The following is a 20,972-nucleotide window of genomic DNA, read 5'->3' on the forward strand; positions in this document are numbered from 1 at the left end:
CCATATTCAGAAATAAGATAGAAGAAATCAACAATAAAGAAATCGAAAATGCATTAATAACAAAACCTGAAGAGTTGTGATACATTACCAAAGGAACTTAGTCCAGAAATTTAGCCTTCCATGACAATGGAAGAACAAACCAAAAATTAGAAATGAAGAAGGGGTGAAACCCTAGCAGAGCAAAAAGAGGGAAAACGGAAATGTGTTTTTTTCAAAGTGAGTGAAAGTAAAAGTGTGTGTGTTTGGAGTGGGGAATCCGAATTTAACCCCTCCAACACACATAAACTGAATTGGGCCCAAAGCCAAATTAGAATAAAAACAACTCCTAAATTAAAAATACAATCTTCACTTCAACACATATCCTCGACTTCCATAATGCCCAAAATGCCATTGGTGCCAAATGTGATCTGAAAATGATAATAGATTTAATCAGGTCAAATAATCCCAAATTAACTCATTTTAGGAATATTAGTCAAATAAAGTCTAAAACACTAAACCATGTGAAACAAAGTCAATTAGGCACCAAGAATCATCAATCATGCTAAATTAAGGTTATGAATAGTGTGTAATATATTGCTCATCACCCACAAACATTACATAAGAGAAAAAATTGTGATGTGATACGATTTGTCAATTTCATATAAAATATCAAAGTATTTTTAGAAAAAATTCTATTCAACCACTTTATTTAATTTTTTTACTTTATTCTATGAATTGTTTTAATTTTTTTATTATTTATCAATGTCCGCAGTCGCCTCATGCCCGTTACCCCATTTTAAAACGGACAAGGCATGCAACTTTTGTCTGTTAAAACAATGCGAGCATGCCCGCACCTGCTTAAATTTTGTAGGCCTTTGCGAGCACATGCAAAACAGGCTGGCGACTGGTTTTGCCATCCCTAGATATAAAGCTATATTAATAAATTACTACTTTGATCAAAACATTGACGATTAGTACATTTGAGATGTTGCATTAAAACTTAATTTAACAAACATATTTGTTAGGCATAAGTGTGTCTCGTGGATCATAATTCTTCTTCTTATGAGTAGTATTGTTAGACATAAAACTTTATTTCATAAGCTATTAAATACACTAAGATACTAGCTTTTAGTATCATTGATATCCCATTATTGTTAAAGAATTGTAACTCAATGAATAAATGTTGTTGAATCAAGTGTACATGAATAGTAAAGTCCAATCTCAACATATTTATTCTACTAGTTTAATTTAATAATTAGTTAGTAGTTAATATAATCAAACCAACCAAACTCAATATAAAATCAACTTAGAATAATAATTTCTAATTGAAAGACTAATATCAAACAAATCCTTATAGATTTGATAACTTTTTATATTTATTTGTGATAATCCATTAGAAATTTAATTGATTAATTTGCGAAATTTTGTTCCATTCCCAATATGAAACAATTTTTAATATTTTGGTATTGTGGGAACCTCCTTATTATGAAACCTGAATGAGGTTCAAATAACAAACATGAACAGTTAAAACAACTTTTTCCATCAAATTCAACTAGAGATGAGTACAAACTCGAGGGTTCAAAATATTTTCATCCATAACAACATATTAAAAAGTGAATTACATTAGCTATATCATTTTTCTATGCCTAATTCATTATTAGTAATAAGATTTTGAAAAATATGTATTAAATAAATATTAAATTAATTTTTAAGTTGATATCTACACATAGTAGTATTTGATTGGTTGAGAATAAAGATAGAGTTATTTTAACGATAAAGAGTTATGTGAAGACATGTATATATAAATAACTAATAAAATATTGTCAACACATTAAAAATTTAATTATAATTAAAATTTAATCATAAATAATAATGCAAAAAATATAAATAAATCTTTATATTCATGTAAGTTTTTCTATATTTTAATAGATTATTTCTGTTCCTAAAAGTAAAGAACGTAGGTCAATCTACAGGAAAGAAAAAAATATCCAACAAAATGTCTCACGTGCGCCTAACAAAAAAACAAAAACACAGACCTTGGCCCGTTCAATTTGCAACGAGGACAGATAAGCATAGCATAACACCCCCTCTGTCTCTGTCTCTGTCTCATCACGATTTGCGCGCTTCCTCTTTCAAACTCATAGATCCAACGGTGGATATTCCAGTCTTACTTTGACCCCACAACACGCTCAATCTTTAACCACTATATAACCACTCTACCCTCTCTTGCCCCTTCACACTCGCATCATCCCTTTTCTTTCATCAAACAAAGCCACCCCTTTTGTTTTTCTTACTGTTATCTTCTTCATCTATCTCTCTCTGGAACAATGTCTGCGGAAAAGGAGAGAGAAACCCAGGTTTACTTGGCCAAGCTTGCTGAACAGGCCGAAAGATATGAAGGTCCAGTTTTTATTTATTTATTGTTCTTTTCCTTTAATGGGGTTTGTGTTTTTTGTTGATCTAGATCTGTTTGTTGAATCGTTTTGTGGCTATGTTGGATTGTTAGTTTTTTATGTTTGGGTGTGTTGGAAACGTGGGTTAAGATGCAAAAGATTTGATTTTTAGATTTGGGTTCTAGATGTTTTTTATGGATCAGTATGTAGAATGTAGATTAGATCATTGTCCCTATAATAATAACTCGTTTTCACGTCGTAGTAGAAAAAATCCCTATTTTTTATTTGTTTGTTAACTGATGTGTTGTTAAGTGGTAATTTGTTTGGATTAGATTTAGCTTGCAATCATTTCATTCATGTGGCATGTCTAGTAGTTTGATTTGTGATTGAATTGGAAAAAATTAAGAGGGGGAATGGTGCTTGAAAATTGAAACGGCTTACCAAAGTTCATTTTTTCACGAGAGTCAGGCATGGATAGCTATTGGTAGATCAGTTATAATAGGACACTGGGGAAAGGAAGTTAGATTTGTGCTCGGAATCTACATTATGTGAGCTTAGTTATCATTACATGCCATAATGCATAGCAATTCAATTACCGATGATCAGTGTTTTAAACTACTGTCACGATTGTGGTCATTGCCATGCGGATTGCCGCCGTTGTGGTGTGAATTATTTTGTGAGTAAAAACATTTTTGATATCAATGCGGTTCGATGTTGTTGCGTTGCAGCCCAAATGCGGTCCAACGCGGTTGCGTTGCGGCCCGATGCGGCCACATTATTGTGATTTGGTGTCAAACCGCAATTGTGGTGTGATGTGATTGCAGTGGTCACCGCAACCGCAATATTGCGGCCGTATCACGTGATATGGTATGCAATTTGAATTACTGCCGAAGTTATGTCTCTGAAACTTCATATTTATTATGCAGAAATGGTTGAATGTATGAAGAAAGTAGCTAAGCTTGATCTTGATCTGACTGTGGAGGAGAGGAACCTTCTCTCAGTTGGATACAAGAATGTCATTGGTGCTAGGAGAGCCTCATGGCGCATAATGTCTTCAATTGAGCAGAAGGAAGAGTCTAAAGGAAATGAGAACAATGTTAAACTGATCAAAGGTTACTGCCAAAAGGTTGAGGAAGAACTCTCCAAAATTTGCAGTGACATTCTGACAATTATAGACGAGCATCTGATTCCATCTTCGTCCTCAGCAGAAGCAAATGTATTCTACTATAAGATGTGAGTCATGTTGCTACACTCCTTTCCATGTCCCTATAGTCATTACTTTTATCTTCATTTTTATTGAAAATATTTTCCCTTTATATTATAATAATGTGCAAGATATCATCATATAATGAGATATAAGAAGGATAGAATCTGTATGAATGTGATGATATGATTACTTATTTTTGTGTATCCTACTGCTTGTCCACATGATGGGTAGAGCACCCATGGCTTGATTTATTCCGGCTCTCGTCCTTATGTGATATGGCATCACTTGCTAGTTGCCGCATATATTGGCTCTCCATCCATCCCTGATTTTCTTGTGCTTCTTTTGAACCAGGAAAGGCGATTATTTCCGGTATCTTGCTGAGTTCAAGACTGACCAAGATAGGAAAGAGGCAGCTGAGCAGTCACTGAAAGGATATGAGGTATGTGTTTGATCTATTGTATTTCGGCACTGAATTGATTCACACTAATTTTGTATGTTAATCCTTATATTTTATTGTTGCTTGACATATGAAAATATTTGAATTATTAGGCTGCTTCAGCCACTGCAAACACAGATCTTCCTTCAACACACCCAATCCGTCTTGGACTTGCACTCAACTTCTCTGTCTTTTATTATGAGATAATGAACTCTCCTGAAAGGTAAGTTAGTGGTTATCTCATATTCTGCATGTGAATATTGAATTTATTCTGTGTAATCGTCTCTTAACATCTTTACCGAATCATACAGGGCCTGCCATCTGGCTAAACAAGCTTTTGACGAAGCAATTGCAGAGTTGGACACATTGAGTGAAGAGTCATACAAGGACAGCACTTTGATCATGCAGTTGTTGAGAGACAACCTGACTCTCTGGACCTCTGATTTGCCGGAGGATGGAGGTACGGAAATTATTGAGACTTAATACAAGATGCATTTGAATTGTGCACTGGTAAATCGGTGAATACTGATGCCCAGGACATAGAAGTGCCTGATATACATAATACAGTGTCACCCTAACATTGTGAGAAAATCCAATTTGGATGATCATAATGAAAAAAAATACTGTTTACCCTTGGATTGAATGACCTGAAGTATGGATCAAACTCACATTATTTCTAGAGTGGAGTCTGTAAATCACTCCTACTAAGTTACATAGTCAAGCTTTGGGTTATTTGGTATATAAATTATATAAAGAACTTGAAACTTTTCCAAATACTGAGGATCTAAACATCAATGCTCTCATGCAGGTGAGGACAGCATAAAAGCTGATGAAGCCAAACCTGCCGAGCCTGAGGTATGTGTATGACCGATCTATGCATGTTCAACATGAGAGAGAGCCTTTTCTATATCCAGATATTTGACATTCTTCTATATTTGTGCAGCACTAACAAGGTTCCTCTCTTCATATCTGACCCTGAGATGGAAGTGGTCAGACACATAAGGTACTATGGAAAGAGGAAAAATTTCAGCTTTTCTGGCAATGGTTTTGGAGTTTGGACCGGACAACATGGACCATGGCCTCTTCATAGTTCATGTATTCTCTTACCATAGCTAGAAGACCTGCACCTGTCTTTTTTAATTTGTTTATCCTTCAAACTTTTTTTTCTTTCTACAGCCTTTTTATGTTCTAATTAAATTGATCAATCACAGTGAACAATATACATTTTCTTATAATCATCTCTTTTATGTGCTCATTACTTTTTAAGTTGATTCTTTTACATTGTTTCTGTTTCCTATATTGTCCTGGCAGTGTTGTCAATAGGGGACCACATCTTTTGTCTCAAAAAATTTATCAATCCATGTATCACCTACTCATGATTGAGTGAAAAAATATATTTAGGTTAAAATTTAATAATTAAGTATTTTTTTGACCAATCATAAATAGTAATATACTTTTTGGTACAAAATATGTTTCCATCAATAGGCAAATAGTTTGATTGAGGTGGCCACCCCCAAACAAGCCATCTTGATGCAGGAGGCAATATACCATTGAAGTGATGCATTTTTTTTTGCTTTATAAAAGTATGTAATAGTTCTCGGTCATTTATCTTTGACATCCACCACCTTGAACATAATATAGAACAAAGAGTGGAGAAAGGAGAATAAGAGGGAGAAAGATCACAAAGTGAGAGGTGGAAGAAAGGGAAAACAAATAAATGGAGCAGTAGGGTGTTGAAAAATTGTCAAATGGCTATTCTATCTTTTACCTGTGCAATTGTACAGGGTTGTCTTTTATGTTACATGGTTAAAAAATACACATATTATCTATACATTTATGCATTTATGTTGTTAAGTTCACGTAACAATACTTATATATGTATAATTAAATTAACCGTTGCAATATGTTTATTGTACGAGTTAATAGTTAATAAATAAATAAAAGGGGTGATACAATTATATATATAATTCCGGTTACAAATGAATGTTTAATAATGAGAGATAGAAATTATTTTAATACTAATGGATAATATTTCATATTATAACATACAATTTGAACTTTATTTATTTAGATTATTTTTAGATTCAAATAAAATAATATTTACTCTAAAATTTATAATAACTACCGCTATGACTCTATTTTCCTATTTTGCCCTTAGTATTTTTCTATTTCAAACGTAAAATCATATAATTCTAGATAACTATAATTAATACATCTTACTTTAAGTTGTTGAATATTATAATAAAAATAAAAAAATTATAAAAAGTACATCCAATAAAAAAACATTCTAATTCTTTAAAATAAAAAATACAATTTAATAGTTAATATCATAAAATAAGAATATAGGTCGACAAACACAAAATGTCTATCAACACGCTAGTATATATAAATACAATTATGACACCTTTATTATTCCAACTTAATTGGAATAACAATACTTCTACATATAATTACATTGAAAGTTGCAATACGTTTATTGTACAAAATTAATGGTTAATAAATAAATAAAAGGAATGAAACAATTTATATATATAATTCTGGTTACAATGAACGTTCAATAATGAGGGGTTGAAATTATGTTAATAATTATGTATAATAGCTCATATTATTCTATATAATTTGAATTTTATTTATTTCTAGTTATTTAGAATTAAATTATTCTAAAATTTACCCTATTTTAAAATCAACTAATAATGTGTTATAAATTTATATTTATAATGATCATTACCTAAGAAATTGAATACCAAAATTGAATATCATTGCCTAAATTCAATAAACTAACTAAAAAATAGTTTAATGTTAAAGGAATTGGGAGTTTGGAAGAATATGTGTAGTTTTACTTGAACTTGTGAAAAAAGTTTTAAAAAATTATGAAATTAGCTTATGACATTACATGTTTGTTTCTTATTTTAGTAATAACTTTAGATAAAAGTGTATGGTTCCAGGTTTATGTATAATTCAACGAGTAGTATCAAATTTGTAGTAGGTAAAGTAAGTCAAAAACTGAGAAGGAGATGAATATAAAATAGATAAACTGATATGGATAAGAAATTACGTACATTCAACATAAGTTTTAAAAGTAGGCATAATTTTGTCATGCAAATAATGATTAACCCTAAAGTCATGAAGATACCAATGGTGATAAAAAATATATTCAAAAGTAACATTAGCAAATGGCTCCTAGTCCATGGCATAAAAAACAACTAAATTATAATATGAAATATAGAATCATTTATTGTGAAAGTGTTTCACATTCTTGGTTGAAGACATTTGTGAAAATGCAAGATTTTGGTCATCCTCAAACATTCTAGATCATAATCAATGGCGACTGACAATGATTGATGTATGTTTACATAAATGAGTAGGTATGAGAGTGTATGAACAGATCAAGTATGAAAATGATGAGGTCTATAGTTACACATTCAAATTCATCATCTTCCTTTAGCATTCCAGTAGCAACCTTCCACCTCTCAACAATCTTTGTGACCTAAACATGGATAAAAAGCTAGCCACTTTATATACATTTTGCACATGACTAATACAAATTTAGACATTGGAGAGAGAAAAATATCATATTTGGTGCAATTCTATCCAATAACGATCCAATGAGTTATGAGTTCTCTGAGACTTGGATAACAAGACAACGCTTGTATGTAGGCTGAACCTTGACCTTGACATAGACATAGTTTTACCTTATAAAGATGACATTTCGTCTCACATGAAGAAGACGACCTTCTTTGGTGTTAGTTTTGCTTGACTCATCTCTATGTCAACGAACTCTCTAATGACATCTAAAAACAACATTACATAAATCAATTAGAATGAACAACTACTGATAAAGACACATCATACTAAAATGAATGAAAGATGTATATTACCAATTAAAACAATAATGGTTTAATAGGTCAAAAACATAGAGTAAAATATATTTTTTCATCCATGAAAATCATTTCTAAGGATGATGTCGACGATCCATCCACACGCCAAAAGCCAATAATTTTGACCAAGTATCTTTGGTAGTATTGATCTCTTCAATGAATTTGACTCTATGTGCCATATGTGTAATAATATTTTTAAAATTAAAGCAAGTTGTGAATAATATAGAAGAATGTAGAATGCAATATTAGTTTTCAGTAACCACAAGAAAGGGAGAGATGAAAATGTATGAAAATGAAAGGGGTAGTAAAAATTAAAAGTTAATATTTTAAAAGTTACATTTAAAATTCACACGGTTGCAATGATAATGGAATATCCGTGTATTCAGATTAATATATTCATTTTAAATTTTTTAACGTATTTGATTGACAAATCATTGATGGTGATTAAAATGAATAAGGAATGTATAACGTAAACATTAATGAAAAAATTATTGATATTTAATGTGTTTGATGAGCAAATCATACATGATGATTAAAAGGAATGTATAAACTTTTTGGAGGGAAAAATTTCATTGAGGTGATAACACATGTCCTAGGTGATGTGACAAAGAGTTTTTTTATTAAAATAATAAATAGATTAAGTATGAAATAATCTAGAAGAATATCTACTCCAACTTTCACCATAATAATTTTATTTCTAATCTTATCTTATCAGGTCGATCTTAAATGCATATACCACATGATGTGGCATATAGCCCATAGTTAATTAATATCAAAGTGAGCTTCCATCTATATGGTCAAACATGAAATCACTCAATATCCATTAAAAATGTAATCAAAAAATAAAAATAAAAAATGTCCGGCTCAAGTTTTAATAAGTAATGATAACATTCTCACAATTTTTATGAGAACTTTTTTTATTGAGACGTTAGTGTAAAATATTTTACATAATTAATTTTTTTATATATAATGGGTACTCATTATCTGCTCTCATGATTTGCTTTAAATTCTTATTTTCGTTTAACTTTGATGTACAAATTTTATTTATTTTCTTATGATAGATAAAGATTATCATCTTTATCCTGCATATGGTCTAAAAATATTATGATGGATCTTGTATCTTATCTAGTCTATTCAATCTTCCAACACAATATTTATATATATGTTACATGGATTTCTTTAGTTGATATTTTACTATCCAACATTTAATCTTATAATATTGTAGATTTTTAAATGTCCCTAAAGTTTTCTCTTGAACTTATGTTATACTTTTTGTTATATATGATACCTAAATATTATGTGATTTCATCCTACCCGCATCAAGCTCCTTTAACTTAGAATTATACATTTGCTTATATAAAATACAGAAGAATAAAAGATGAGCAGCCTTTTGAGATGTCTAACCCTCCCTTTGTATCACCACTACGGAAGGCAATCTCTAAACATGTTTAACCTTCCCTTTCCATTATCCTTTTAGGATTTGTTTGCCATAGAAAGGAAAAGAGAATTTTGAAAATCGTGAAATATACTGATTAAATAATTTTAAAGTTTTTTATTTCCCTTCATTACATTTCAGAACACCAAATAGACCAAGCAAAAAGATATATACTAGAATTTCTTAATGTAGTTTTTATATAAAAGAGAATATTACAAGTATTCTTGGATAATTAAACACACAATAGGTAATTGCAACGACCCAATTACAAAAGTGAGTTATATGTACTGAACTATTATTAGTCACAATATATCCATTAAACAAACCATTTCCTTTTTCATACGAACTTCTCTCGTCCCAAGGCCCATGGGGCAGTTACCTGTTACCCACATGAGTTTATGACCGTTTGTAACATATGGACAAAATAGTCAGATACATCACGTATTTGTCTGTTAAACTATAGGTTACATCATATACATAGATTTCAATGTATTATCTATCATTCAACTATTTATATTACTTTTATTTATGAGTCATAATAATTGAAAATAAATATTACATGTTATAGTGATAGTATAAAAAACTTTTACATTATAAGTATATATTTTTTTCTCTATGACAAAAGCTTCAGCTTTAATATGATTCCCCAGAACACTCTTACTTGTTTAGAATACAAAGTTACAATAACCTATTTATTTATTAATTTAATGGTTATAGTACAAAGTCTAGGACACATAATAGAGAGCTTGAAAAAAAGTGTACCACAGGCACCCACCACCTCACTCACCTTCTCTTGTCCAGAAAAATCTCTACTTTCCTAAGCTTTTTCTCTCCATATCTCTTTCTGTCTCTCAAGTTCATCTTTCAATTAAATTTCTTTTACACTAACTCAATACCCAACACCACTAATTATGACTCTTTTGGTGTACTTTATGCTTTTTATGTCACTTACTAGCCATTCAAGTAAGTCCCTGGATTTTCTGTTTCTTTGCTTTTAAATGTGTTCTCATGATTATTTGGTGTCTTTTCTTTTTTTTTTGAAGAAAAAATATGATTTTGTGTGAACTAACTTTGTTTTTTTATGTTTCTATTTTAACCAATATTTCTCCAATAGGTGCAAATTATTGTCTATGCAAAGATGGTGTTGGTGATCAAGCACTTCAGAAAGCAATAGATTATGCTTGTGGTGCTGGAGCTGATTGTACACCTATTATACAAAATGGACCTTGTTTTCAACCAAACACTGTTAAGGATCATTGCAATTATGCTGTTAATAGCTATTTCCAAAGAAAGGGTCAAGTTCAGGGAAGCTGTGATTTTAATGGAGCTGCTACCCCTAGTGTAACTGCACCAACTAGTAAGTATTTTGTAACTTCAAGCCACCTTCAATTTTTGGTACACCCTTTGTTTAAAACTTCTCATTTTACTAATATTTTACTTTCTGATCTTCAGCTTCAACATCTACATGTGTTTTCCCTTCAAGTCCTAGGTATGATTCTTCATGATTATGGATCTAGTTAGTTGTTGGGTGTTTCCCCAATGTATTAAATCCATTTTTCATTTATAAAATAGGTGTTATTAGACATTTTTTCCATTATTGAAGCAATGATTCTCATGACAGATATTAAAAATGTTTTATGTAATACCTAACACAACCTTTACATTTTTTTCTGGGCTTAAGAGTAGTTATGTATAGCATTAAACATACATTATCAATAAACATGATTTATGATAAAACATTATGAGTCGTTTAGTCCATGTAATCGATTCTACTTCGTAGGATAAAGGCTTGATTGTTGTTGTTGAAGCATTATTTTCTTCTTATTCTCAGGGTTGCTTAGATTTTAGGACTTGCAAAAGTAGCTTTTGACTTGTGTAATTGGTGAACATACCTTATGCTTCATTTTTGTGTTTTTTATATTTTGGTAAAGCATATTGTCGGTTCACATTAGCCAAAAAGCCATTTAACTTTGGTTCATGATTGAGAGTTACATTCTAACAATAGCATGATTGATCTCTTGAAATATTAGCTGTCATGATTTGGATGATTCACAATTATTTTTGTCCATTGCACCTTTACATGTTTTTTTGGTACACCAAGGGTATCCCTTCACTTTACGGGTAAGGAACTAATCCCCTTTCTGGGTGCGTGGCCGTCCCCTCCAACAAGTGTCACTTTCAGGAATCGAACCATTGACCTTTTGGTCATCTTCGAGATCTAGCGGAGCCTTCACTAGACCAACACCTTTGTTATATTCTAGATGTTTGATCCTAGATCTGGGATCATATAAAAGATTTAATATTATGGTTAATTTCCACTCTTGGTATATAATTAGTCTTATGCTAAGATCATGTGTTGATTTTATTCTTATTATCCTTCTATTTACAGCAATGCTGGAACAAGCACAAGCACAACCCCAACAACCACCACACCAGGCACAACACCAACAACCACCACACCAGGCACAACACCTTCTACTCTAACACCACCAACAGGTACTACACCAATTGGTACATCTCCAGGCACAAGCACAGGCACAGGCACAGGCACAGGCACTGGCACAACCACAGGGAGTCCTACTGTCTTTGGAATTAGTCCAACATCTTCAACTGGTTCTGGCTTTAGTGACCCTAACCATGCAGTGGTTCATGTGATAGACACTAATATGTTTCTATTATCCCTTGTTCTTACATTTTGGTTAGTAGCATTAAGGGTCTAAAAGAATGGTACATTGTTGCTAGAAAAAACATGTGAGGGTGTTCAAGTAATTTCATCAAGGGGAATCATCCAGAAGCAAACCTCACTTTGTCTTTCTGTTGTTTTTATTTTGTTTTGTTACTCCTATGTGGAAAAGGAAAGAAAGAAAAGCTAGGGAATTTGGTTCCTTCTTGAGTGGGAGTTGAATCTAATCAGTTTCCACCTGTATATTGAATATCTAAATCTATGACTATGAGAGGCACTATTTTTTAATTTAATTTAAGCCTTCCTAGCTAGTAGGTACATCATATGTAATATGCTTTTATCCATGGTGCCCATTTACCTTTTTGTTGAGCTATTTTTACTACAAGATTTGCATGAATGCATTGACATCTTTCTCAGCTAGCCAAACGTTCCCTTAATAAATTTTCAATCCTACAATATTTTAGCAATGATTGGATATGAAATATTTATATATTGTTTATACTTTGATCTGGAAAGATGATGAATAAAGTTTGTATTTTTAATATATATTGTTAATTGGGGTTGGCTAGATTAATAAAAAATCAATATTGTGGATTAAAAAAGATGGTTTGGAATCTAGTTAATATAGGTTTGAAGATAGGGCAACTTTCTTAACTTTTTTTTATGCTAAAACAAAAAACCTTTTTCCTAATTCAAAAGAACAATTGAGTTTCATTCTCCCTTTTTTACTCAAGACATGCCACTTCTGCCACTTGGGGTATTTCACTAGTGGCTCCCACAGAACCGAAAGTGCATGTGAATGAAAAGTGGTGGTGGTTCAAACTTGAAGGTGATTTATTTTTTAGATAAGTTGGCCCAAAAATTGTTTTTGGTTTAATGTATCTCCTCACATATGAATAATGAACCAATTTTGTTTCGGGGTGTATGCTTCTCAACAATTGTAGTTCATTTGAAATTATGCTCAGTAAGTCTAGCATTTGGCATTTTGATCCATCTTACGATCTAGTGGGGCACAGTTTGAGATAATGATTTATGTTCTATTTCTTCCCTTTGAGGTGTGACTATTCATTTCATAGTGTAGTGTGGACCAATTTTTCTCTTGGACATTATCTTATGTCAATACTTTTTCTTCCCTTTTGGAACAATGCCAACACCTACTGAGAATAATTGAGGTCCACATATATGAATAAATAATGGCACTTGCCCTTCCTTTCCTATGTTTATAAATAAAAGTATAAAACATAAGATTATGAACAACAGCAAAAAAGTTGAAAACATAAAATGCAGTTGATGAGAATCTTAAAATGAGAGATTTATGTATATCAACAATCAAGTCTTTTTCATTAGGACCTGGTGCACTTGCTTTCAAGGATGCTGGTATTCCTTAGACTAATAACCACAATAAGTGGCAATTTTACTCAACATATCAATGATTAAATTACATGGAAAGATGGCCAACAACAACCGCAAAGTCTTATCCTATTACCCAAATCGATTACATGGATCAAATAACAATATCGTGCTTGGCCAAGCATAATTACTTTATAATATGAGGAAGTCTTGTTCATATAACAACATTAGGCTACTGCAGCTATCTAGTAGTGAGGAAGGAGCATTCCAAAATAGAACCTTCATACTTGTGAACGACATAGACTTAATTTCTTGGTATCTCTTTGACTCTGCACAAATTCAACAATTAATTTGACAACAAAATCCGGTCTTTCAACATGAGGAAGATGGCCACAATTTGGTATTTGGCGTATAGTTGCATTAGGTAATTCACAGTGTAGTTGCTGCAAAGAGAAAGATTACAAAATAGAACTTCAGTTATAGTATTAGCATGGAATTTTATTCCGAAAGAGTCTATTTGCGAGTTGATTTTTAGAGGGGAAGGAAGGAAAAGGGATGATTTGAACATATCATAAGTGTATTTCATAGCTCTCATGCTTTTCCCTTCCCTCCAATAACCGTCTCACAAATAGACTCGAACACTTGAATGAAGTGAAACAAAATAAGAGAATTTTAGTTCAATATCATTACTAACCACTGCAAGCTTATTGCTGATGATGCGGTCATTTTCGCCCCAAATTATTAGTGTTTTCTGCTTTGCCTGAAAAAAAGTTCACAAAATCATATTGAGAAGGAAAATGAAATTTCTGAAAATAAAATGAAGTTTAAGGTGTACACTATCTTTATAAGTCTGATTTAAATATGGACTAGAAACAATATGAAAAAAGAAGGAAAATCACACTGCTTTGCTCAAGACCAATGGACTTTAAAAGTTGTGCATATGTAATACTACCCATCTAATAGATTTTTCAAGTAGAGGCATGTTTTATGATATATGCTTATGATTACATATGATTGCTGTTCAACATCAAAGCTGACAATTAGTAACAAACACATGACTTTTAGGGTCTGTTTGGGAGCTCACTCTTTGAGGGGAAGAAATGGAAATGAAAAACTTGAAAGTCATCTTACAAGTGTATTTCATGACTCTTCAGTCTTCCTCTTCCCTCCTTTGCCTTCCAAAAACTAGCTCGCAAACATACCCTTAAAAGACTAATGAAATTTAAGAGCGGGGTTATATTATATAGGAAAGGGTGGCTCATTGCATGAGGCTCCCACTTAGTGGAGCCTGGGGAGGGTAGATGTATGCAGCCTTACCCCCACAAATAGAAGGCTGTTTTTAGGATTCAAACCTGTGACCTCGTGATCACTAAACAACAACCTTACCTTTGGGCCAAGCTTATCCGATATCATATTATATAGGAGTTCAGTGGAAAAGGGTTATATTATATGTCTAGTCATGGTATCTCATGGAAATCTGCCAAGGTGTGATGAGTATTAATATTCAAAGTGTTCATCTGTAGCAATGTATTAATATTCAAAGTATTCATCTGTAGCAATTTATTAATATTCAAAGTATTCATCTCTAGTCCAAATGCCATAAAAATAAAATAAAACAAATACAAGACTCTTTAACTTGTAATGCTGCATTTACCTTTCCTATTATGGAAGCAACATTGTAACCACCACTAGTCATAAAATCCACAGTAGCATCATCCCACCAAGGCATTAAACAATGTAATCGTCCCACCTATATAAATATGATATGAAGATTGTTAGCACTCTTCATTCTTGAAACATTTAAAATGACAAAGATTAAGAAGACCTTTGTATGAAAGGACTTTTATACATTTAAGATGCTTATACATATAAGGGTACTTCTGTAGTCTGTACATATTAAGAAATTTACTAATAGAAATGCCAGGCATGTAATTTCAGTGTAAAGGTAGTTTTAGAATAACTTTTCTTGGGTATCTATGATTCTTGCAGATAGTAATCACATATACATGAAATGATGGACTCAAGACAGTGATATTTGTTGAAACAAATATTGAGTTGTTTGGACTCAACAATTCTATAACCAACCAAGCACAGGGTGCTTGACCAGGTGATGCTGAGGTACTGCAAAATGCATGTGCCAAATGACTCATCATGATGCCAAAAATGAATAAAAGGTATGTACGACATGCTTTGTATAGAACACAGTAGTTTTAGGATAAGGCTACTTACATTAGTCCAGTCGAGGGTGGTGCTGAACGGCTTGTTAGTGGTGGCAGCAAAATAGTTGACATAGAAGCGTAACGGAATGCTCTTCAACAAATTTACCTGATTCAAAAGAGTGACAGTGGTGAGTAGTAAGTATTGGAAATTTCTAGTGAATGCATAAGTATAAGATATGATGTAAATTTCTAGTTAATTGCAAGTAATATGTGTTTAAGGTTTTCAAAAGATAGATACTCACCCCAGCATAGGCTACAGTTCTAGGTAAGGTTGCTAAGTTTCCTGTTCCTTTTGCATATACACTAGCACCAATCAGAACAAGTTTTTTCACCTGATAAGATGAAGTGCAAATAAATTATGAGAGCACAACAAAGTCATGTAAAGTAAATTGGGTTGTGTAGATATTTGCAAGTTAAATGATTGGGTAGCACTTACAGCTTCAGGATAATTGACAGCAAAGTCAATGGCAATAGCAGAGCCAAGGCTTGGTCCAACCAATATCATTGGCCTTTTGATGTACGACTTCCAAAACTGTTATTATAGATAAACCAAATTCAGCCTCAACACAGTATGCAACATTTGGAAGGAAAACATAACAGATGATGTAAGAAAAAAGACAGCCATTATTCAATTCACACAAAATATTTGTTCTACTTCTATCATCAGCTATGAGTTCGAATTTAAGCGAAATTCTAAAATGTGTTTGTGACCCTGAAATTTTCTTGTCTTTCCTGAATGATAAGGGGGGAAATTGGGTAAGTATGCAAAAACCGGTTATAACTTACAAGTAAGATTTTTACTCAAACTACAATGAGTATCAAACACTAAAACTCCCAAGTATCACAGCTGACGCTTTGAAACAAAGGCAAACAATTTAATATGTTAACTACATTTTTCAAATCCTAGATACAACTTCTCCACTTATGGGGTAAGACTCTATACATCTACCATACGTCATTAAGTGGGAGCCTCGTCTTTTTTTAAGATATATGTTATGTTAGCACACTGCAACTATACTTTAATGTTTGATTAAGACTTGGAGATACTAAAGATACATTAACCTATACATAAGTACCTGATAGAAGTGATTGCGCTTTGATACCACATCACACGGAGGAAGTTTTTCTGATTCATAAAAGAAGAAAAAGATAAGAAAGCATGATAAATATTTTGTGAAGAAAGGGGTAAAGGACTAACATACAATAGGCAAAGTAATAAAACAAACCTAAATCAGAGAAACCCCAACCAAGAATATCAATAGCCCAGGTCTCAAAACCAGATTCCTCAAGCAATGGATATGCATATCTCCATTCTAAACATGAGCTGAATAATAAGAATGTGTGAAATTCAGGGTCTATTTGAGCAAAATGTATAAACTAACTTTGCTTATTGTATATTCTGAGAACCTGTCAAAACCATGCAGAAGAACAACTGGAGTTTCCTTCCTCTGCATCAGTGGCTTCACACAACTACTCATGATGGGATTTTCTGTGAACCTAACCTAATTGAGTCATATGGAATTGATAAGATACTTATAAGACACCATGTTCTATGACTACAAGCATAACTCAAATATTGAATTTTTGTGCAAGTGAACAATATTGAATAACTTGGCAATGGCATACTTATTGCTCCTGTAAGAAATTTTCAAAGATAAATGGTATTTGGGTAACACAGACTATGAGCTCATAAATGTTATGCACTAAGTGGAAAATCTACATCTACAGGCTTAGGAAGTTAGGACTAGTTATACAATTTTACTTCAATTGTCATATGACAATGCACAGTAGCACACAAATGTTTAAATGAAGACCTTTTCTCGGATGAAATTCTTGTTTAGTTAATTACAACAACAACCTAGCCTTTATCCCACTAAGTGGGTGAATCAAACGATGTCATAATACTTTATTATTGACAAAACATTAAGCTCTAAGTCTTTGTTTATTATTTTCCCTATGTTTTTTTGGTCTACTCCCTGTTAATTATGTACCAATAATAGTGCTAATCATGGTATCACAATGCCATGATAATTGCATTGATCTGATCTCTCCTAGGATTTATAGCTCTTATTACAATGCCACCCTTGTTGTTTGGAAAGTTACATGCCGTTGTCCCGAAAAGTATATCATTTCATGTCCGACTTAATGTAATTAGTTAGAAAAACAATTAATTATTAACATGCACTTGTTAGGACAGTCAGATGTGTCCCTTATGATGAAGCTCAAGTTTAACTTCAATCATTATCATAATTTCCGAAACAAAAAAGAAGTGTACAGAAAGCATGAGATGAGATTGTAATTTTGAAAACAAAACAATTATTGTTCAATAAATGGCCAACCTCCTATATTACTCTTACTCTTAGTATAAAATCTATATATTGTTGGTGTAAAGGTTTATACATCTTTTTCTCTATTACTATAAAAGATACGAGGAATAGAAAAATAATGCAAAAAAGACCCATTCTAGAGGCACAAAAACATTTTAGTCTAGTTATGAACAATGGAGAACCATGTGTAAGGACCCACAAAAGGTTAGTTGAAAAAGATTCTTCTTTTCAATAAGGGATGGGTCCCACCCTATTGTCCTTAGTAAATGAGCTCAGTGGGAGGGAGAAATTGAAGAAGTATGGACCAACCCCTCTCACCAATGGTCCTTAGTAAATTAGTCACCATGTTGCTAGGCCATTGACCATTTGAGCAGAATTTTACACCCAATGAGGATTTTAATGTATAAGACCATAACACAATATGACATAGCCGACCACTTTTTCTTGTAATAACCTCAACTTATAGATAAGGAAGTAATCCATTTTTAAAGGTGTGTAACTGTTACTTACAATAAGTGTTCGCTTCTATATAACAAACTACTTTTGCAACCAAGCAATAGAGTTTGTCCGAATTATAAATTTAAATATTACTCCAAATGTACTTTTCCTAATATAAAGTACTTTTAGTTGCAATAATTACTTGAAACTATGTCAAAATTTGAGTGGTACCTTTTCTTAGGTACACCATTGAGATTTTTAAGAGAGAGACTTGATCTCAGTTGACTCTAGAGATAGGAAAATATCTAATAAAAAACCACAACCAAACACTGATGAATACATTAATTAACGTCTAACGTTCCCCGGTATTAATTATAATTTAATATTATACCCCCAGCTACAATGCAAACTTTCCATCATTTTATTTCATATGCTAGTGCTTCTTGACATTTAAAGTATCTGAGAAATAAAAAATGGACCCCTTAATTTATGATTTTTTAACTATGTGCTCTTTTAAAAAAAAACTATCAATTATACTTATATATTTTTAATTTAAAAAAAATTATCGTGTTTGTATAAAAAATATAGACTTTACCAAAAGAGTTTAAAATCTGCGGTGTAAAGTGTAAAAAATTTACACTTCCAGCCACTGATAATTAATAAATCAACAACGGATGATTTCTGACAAACTATGTACATGTTAAATCCTTACTAAAATATTATTAATGCCTATAGGTCTACAACATTACAGCTAAAAAAAGACCATATAAGCTACAATATATACTTTAATTACTACAGTAGAGCCGGATATGAAATTAAAACATGTATACTTTCATAGTACACATATAAATGAGTAAAATGAAAACAACATTGGTACCAAACACACACCATTGAAAAAAATATTGAACTTAATAATGAAAAAGAATAAGTATAGATATTTTTACAGATACAGGTAGTCTCTGAATCCGCATAGCAAGTTTTCTTGCAAAAGGGTCTTGGATTCTCTCAACTTGCTTAGGAAGAAAAGAAGGGAAGACATTATCATCAGCTTCAGCTACAACCTTGAAAAACCTCTTCCTCATTGTGTTATTCATGGATATTGTGACAGAACCACCAAGAGACATAGAAAACATGATTGTATGAAGTATGAAGAAGTGATGATAGAATGGACAAAGTGAGTGTAGTTTTTGTCTCTATATAATTCTATATAGTATATGTGGAGCATGGGAAAAAGAGAAAAGGGAGGGAAGTTAATAAACACAGAGGGGGGAGTTGAATGGTTGGTTGTGAAATAAACGCATGTATAATTGTTGAACTACTGCTCCTATGTTTCAGGAACTCGCATCACGTGATCACATGCATCTTGGTCTAACACATTAGTTTACATTTTTTATTTTTTTCTACTTCATGGATCTCTTACCACTGCTGTTATATACTACCATGAACTGACTAAGTGAAAATAATGATTAATAATTAATTTTTAATGCATCAAGCCACATTTTATAATACCATCTTTTGACTATATTTTTTTGGTAAGCAAAAATATTATAAAGGGCTTAAAGGGTTTCAACCCGGTTACAAATTACAAAAAAATATCAATACAAGAAGAAGGTGCTACGCATCATTGTGCAAAAGAAACATATTTTAGATAAACTATATTATAAAGTTATAATCAGGATCTAACCTGAATCAAACCCAATATATGAATTTAACTAAAAATAATTTCATTCCTCATAATCCACCATACCAAATAATTGTATACTACAACTTTCTCCAAACACGTCTCCCTTTACGAGGAGAACATAAAGCATCATGACTTTGGATAAACTCAATCGTTATAGCCAAAATATTAACCGACTTGAAGCCACGAGTAAAAACCTGTCCATACATTATTCAAAAAGGACAAAATATAAAAAAGATGGTCCAAAGTTTTATCATTTAGCAAACACAAACTCGTCTTCACTCAAACCTATATATATTGCCAATATTTGAACTCACATTCTCTTATTAACTTGATAAGATTCAAACCACTCTGTTAGAGGAATGCGTTTACTAACTAATACCATAATAAATTATATTCACACTGAGTATAAAAATGTCCATAGGGTTCATCTCCAAATTATATTTTGGATAAGAAAGAAAATGAAAATTTGTGGATTCATATTATAACTATATTTCATATTTTACAGTTTTCTATTTTAATTCATTTTCTTCTAAAACTCAACTCATTTATATATTCTAAAGAGTCATGGCCATAAGGGTTTGTCCTTTGGGCTGACTTTAATGCACATCAACGAATCCATCAAGTACGATCACGAAAATGATATAATTGGTGGTGGTGGTATGAGTGGTGGAATGACTTTTTCTAACTCACTTATTTGAGTAAGATAGAGGATACATTCCGTGAGCATGATAAAACAAGTAATAAGATAAGCTTATTATATTAGATTTGTTTACCAAATCATGAATTACATTACAATATGATAACTATCTTATTTTATTGCCTTCTTCATATTGACCACATCAAAGGAACATTGAGAGTCATGTTAAAAAATATTCATTAAAATTAAAAACAATTTTTCACACTTTACTTCACAAGTTTCTAATTTTTTTTCACTTTAACTTTA

General features: G+C 32.0%; 3 protein-coding genes across 4 annotated transcripts; 2 read left to right on the forward strand and 1 right to left on the reverse strand.

Moving 5' to 3' along the window:
• LOC109356987 (14-3-3-like protein GF14 iota) lies at positions 2,068-5,278 on the forward strand. The gene is made up of 7 exons (XM_019600659.1): positions 2,068-2,379; positions 3,299-3,605; positions 3,931-4,018; positions 4,129-4,238; positions 4,327-4,475; positions 4,824-4,870; positions 4,959-5,278. Exons 1-7 carry the CDS (start codon positions 2,307-2,309, stop codon positions 4,962-4,964), a joined length of 780 nt encoding a protein of 259 aa, XP_019456204.1. The 5' UTR covers positions 2,068-2,306; the 3' UTR covers positions 4,965-5,278.
• LOC109356988 (PLASMODESMATA CALLOSE-BINDING PROTEIN 3-like) lies at positions 10,025-12,305 on the forward strand. Of its 2 annotated transcripts, XM_019600661.1 has the most exons (5): positions 10,025-10,291; positions 10,443-10,685; positions 10,781-10,817; positions 11,718-11,725; positions 11,765-12,305. In XM_019600661.1, exons 1-5 carry the CDS (start codon positions 10,240-10,242, stop codon positions 12,046-12,048), a joined length of 624 nt encoding a protein of 207 aa, XP_019456206.1. In that variant the 5' UTR covers positions 10,025-10,239; the 3' UTR covers positions 12,049-12,305. The 2 variants fall into 2 exon arrangements, with proteins under 2 accessions (XP_019456206.1, XP_019456205.1); XM_019600660.1 differs by having other exon boundaries at positions 11,718-12,305.
• LOC109356986 (uncharacterized hydrolase YugF-like) lies at positions 13,299-19,679 on the reverse strand. The gene is made up of 10 exons (XM_019600658.1): positions 19,290-19,679; positions 16,988-17,082; positions 16,807-16,904; positions 16,657-16,706; positions 16,017-16,112; positions 15,823-15,912; positions 15,591-15,686; positions 15,016-15,111; positions 14,056-14,121; positions 13,299-13,804 (listed from the first exon to the last, which is right to left on the reverse strand). Exons 1-10 carry the CDS (start codon positions 19,476-19,478, stop codon positions 13,643-13,645), a joined length of 1,038 nt encoding a protein of 345 aa, XP_019456203.1. The 5' UTR covers positions 19,479-19,679; the 3' UTR covers positions 13,299-13,642.

The sequence above is a fragment of the Lupinus angustifolius genome, chromosome LG09 (assembly GCF_001865875.1).
Source record: "Lupinus angustifolius cultivar Tanjil chromosome LG09, LupAngTanjil_v1.0, whole genome shotgun sequence".
Lineage (NCBI taxonomy): Eukaryota > Viridiplantae > Streptophyta > Magnoliopsida > Fabales > Fabaceae > Lupinus > Lupinus angustifolius.